This window comes from Orycteropus afer, unplaced genomic scaffold (genome assembly GCF_000298275.1).
Source record: "Orycteropus afer afer isolate SDZICR_OR568_19922 unplaced genomic scaffold, OryAfe1.0 scaffold00072, whole genome shotgun sequence".
Taxonomy (NCBI): Eukaryota; Metazoa; Chordata; class Mammalia; order Tubulidentata; family Orycteropodidae; genus Orycteropus; species Orycteropus afer.
In genome coordinates, this window is record NW_006921659.1 from 3533223 (window position 1) to 3536318 (window position 3096).

The 3096-nt window shown below is 38.6% G+C and overlaps 1 protein-coding gene across 1 annotated transcript in view; it reads right to left on the reverse strand.

Annotated features, from left to right (window-relative positions):
• Positions 1–1238: 1238 nt before the first annotated feature.
• Positions 1239–3096, reverse strand: part of LOC103197011 (coiled-coil domain-containing protein 162-like) — a 128365-nt gene continuing 126507 nt past the window's right edge. The window contains exon 17 of the mRNA XM_042780941.1: positions 1239–1364. Coding sequence (XP_042636875.1) covers positions 1239–1364 — 126 coding nt within the window. The remainder of the gene's footprint in view (positions 1365–3096) is intronic.

Sequence of the window (3096 nt, forward strand, 5' to 3'; positions counted from 1 at the left end):
TCCCTAAGAATTCAGCCAAATCCTTAGCAACTGCCTATGTATTGGTATAGATCTTTACTTCTAACCCTTTATCAGTTCAGACATAGTGGACAACCAAATGTCCAGAGCTCAAAGTTATGTTCATTGAGAGGATTTTCTTTCATCACTCTTCATCTAGGACACCCCTGAGTGGAGCTATATAGTGCTGCAGCTGGCCACTTTTGGGTGGAACCAGTATCTCATGCAGACCCTTCTGTAAACAAGGCTTGAGTTTTTAAAATGTCTTAGCCAATTTGTTAGGAACTATGTCTCATGAATGGAAGGAAAGGAGGCAACAAAACAGGAGTTGGTGTTAAAGTTGGTGTTGAGCCTCCAGTTCGTGTAACTTACTTGTACCTTTCAGACCTACCCAAGCTGAGTCTCTTGCATACCATTTCCATTTGATGATGAATTCTTGCCCAAGTTTATGACTAGATGGGTCCAACAACACCTAAATCATGATAGGAACTTTAGGCCACATGTCATCACATATCCCATGATTAGGTGTTCACCAGCAAACTAAGGCACATTAGCAAGTCAGAAGTTGTTTCTCAAAAGCAGAATAGTTATCTGCAGAAGAGGGCATAGATTTGCTCTAGAATCATATGGGTCTCCATCGTGATTGTCTTAATGGTGTTTAGCAGAGGCTCCATATAGTATCCCTGTATGCTATGACACTGAGAATCATTGGATCTGCTAAATCATACAGTCTGCATGATAGAGCAGTTTGTACTGTCATCTGAACTTGCAGCAGAGCCTTCCCTTGCTCTTGTCCCCACTCAGAGCTGGTAATCTTTTGGGTGACTATAGATGGATTGAAGTAGCCCATTCAAATATGGGATCTATTGCCTTCAAAATTCAAAAAGCATCATGATGCTATTGACCATCATGCCTCTTTTCTTTGCAGTGTGCAGTAGGAGATGAAGCAATTGCCCTCTACCTCTGCCCATCCTACCTCCTTGGTAACTCTAGAACCCATATTGAGAAGCTGATAGTTGAAAGTCAAGGGATCATTAGTAGGAATACAAATCAACTTTCATGTTTTAAAAGCTAGGGCTAAACCCAACTTTGCCTGGAAAATTCAAAATACAATCATCTCAGTCCTACATTATCTTCATAGTACTAATAAGAAAAATTAGATAAAAGGTTTAATAATGTTTAGAGTCATTTTTATTTATTCAAATACTTATAGAAATAAAACTTGGGAAATGGAGATATGATTACCAATCAGGTCTGAATGGGATTTTGGATGGAGCAGTTTGAACTTGAAAAGCTGCAAGTTGAATATTTTCTGCCACATTGGGTAGAAAAACATCGTTGATCCTTTTTTTATGTTTAGTAGGTACCTGTAATATAAATATTGAGTAGATGTTGGTGCTTTTCAAGAAATGGTGAATAATTCTTGTTATAGCATCATAAGAATTTGTTGTTGCTAATATGGCCAAGGTTATCAGTTCCATATGAGTTAGGACATTTAGCATGTTTTCTTGTACATACTTTCCCATGAATGATAAAGGAAACAGTCAAGAATAAATCAATCAATGGAAAGCCATTTCCAGCCAAGGAAGAAAAAAAACACCTTTTATTTGGAAGGCAATCTAAACATTCCTTGATATTTTATCCTTCATATTAGTGCAGTGCTATTTTTTTTTTTCTTTTAGAAAATCATTTGCATTCCAGTCACATATAAATTCTGCTTCAACCAGTATTTATCTGACTTGTTTGATAGGCCTTGCTTAAGAGGTCAGACAGATGTTTGAAGAGGCTTCAACAAACATTTTGCCTTTCCTGGCCTTAAGGCTCTTTTGCTTGGAGTCTTTATAATGTACAGAAGCCAGTGGGTCTACCAAACACTTTACAGGATTCATTCATTTAATAAGGTCATGGCTAACATAATTAGCCTTAAGCTATCAGCCTTTTAAATCTCAAAAATACAGTGTATCTCTGTAAACACACTTAGTCATTTAGAAGCCTTCTCAGTCATAAGAGTTGCGATCACTAGCTCCTGCTCCTACACCCCCCCCCCATTGGTTGGAATAGTTATTGTACTAGGAGTTTTTGGAGGTGGGGGTGTTGTCTGTGAAATGGAGATTGAGAGAATCCTGAAAGCCTTTGTGGTCCCATACATGCAAACTGAACTTTGTTTGCTTTTGGAAAGACTCATGCAGAAACCTAAATAGACATAGAGTACTAGAATTTCATGTTTTGGAAAAAGTGATTGGTGAGTCAAGCAAATAGTGGACATTACTAGTATGGCCCTCCCTCAATAAAGGATCTCATTTGGGTGTTACCCCAAGTTACTTCTTTTGTCATTGTGTAGGAGCTCTGGTAGCATAGTGCCTAAGGCACTTGACTACTAACCAGAAGGCTGGTGGTTCAAACCCACCAGCCACTCCTCGGAAGGAAGGTTGGGCAATCTACTGTAGTGATACCGCCTGGGCAACCCAAGGAGGGGTCGCTATGAGTCAGGTCCAACTTGATGGCACATAACAACAACAACAACATAGTCTCTTAATGAAATGTTTAGAAATATTACAACAAACTTCTGGTTCAATAACCAGACCATCAGTTTCAGCATTACACGTTTTAAAGAGGCCTTAGAATGACGTAACTGTCTCTAGGATTAAATCTTTTCCTCCTTTTCAAAGTAAGAAAGTGGGAATTCTTAGATGTGTTCATTGGATATGTAAACATCACTAGAGGGGATATAACTCATTAAAATAGCATAGAGAAGGCAGTGGAAGAGAATGTAAATAAAGGTGCTTGTGCATAAAATAAAAGCTAAAATATTAAAAAATAATTCCTCAAATATGTGTGATACCTCAACGTAATCTGTATTCCAAGAATTTACATGGAGGGTAGATTCCTCACAACTTTTTTTTTTTTCTAATTGTGATTTGGGTGAAGATTTACAGAGCAAATTCACTTTCCATACAGCAGTTCACATATACTTTGTCTCATGTCATTGACCACAGTTCACCACAATGCAACAGCTCCCTTCCCACTTCCTCCCCATAGTTACCTCTTCCCAGTGTCCATCCCTCCATACACTCCTGCCCCCTGAGCTGTCTCCCTGTG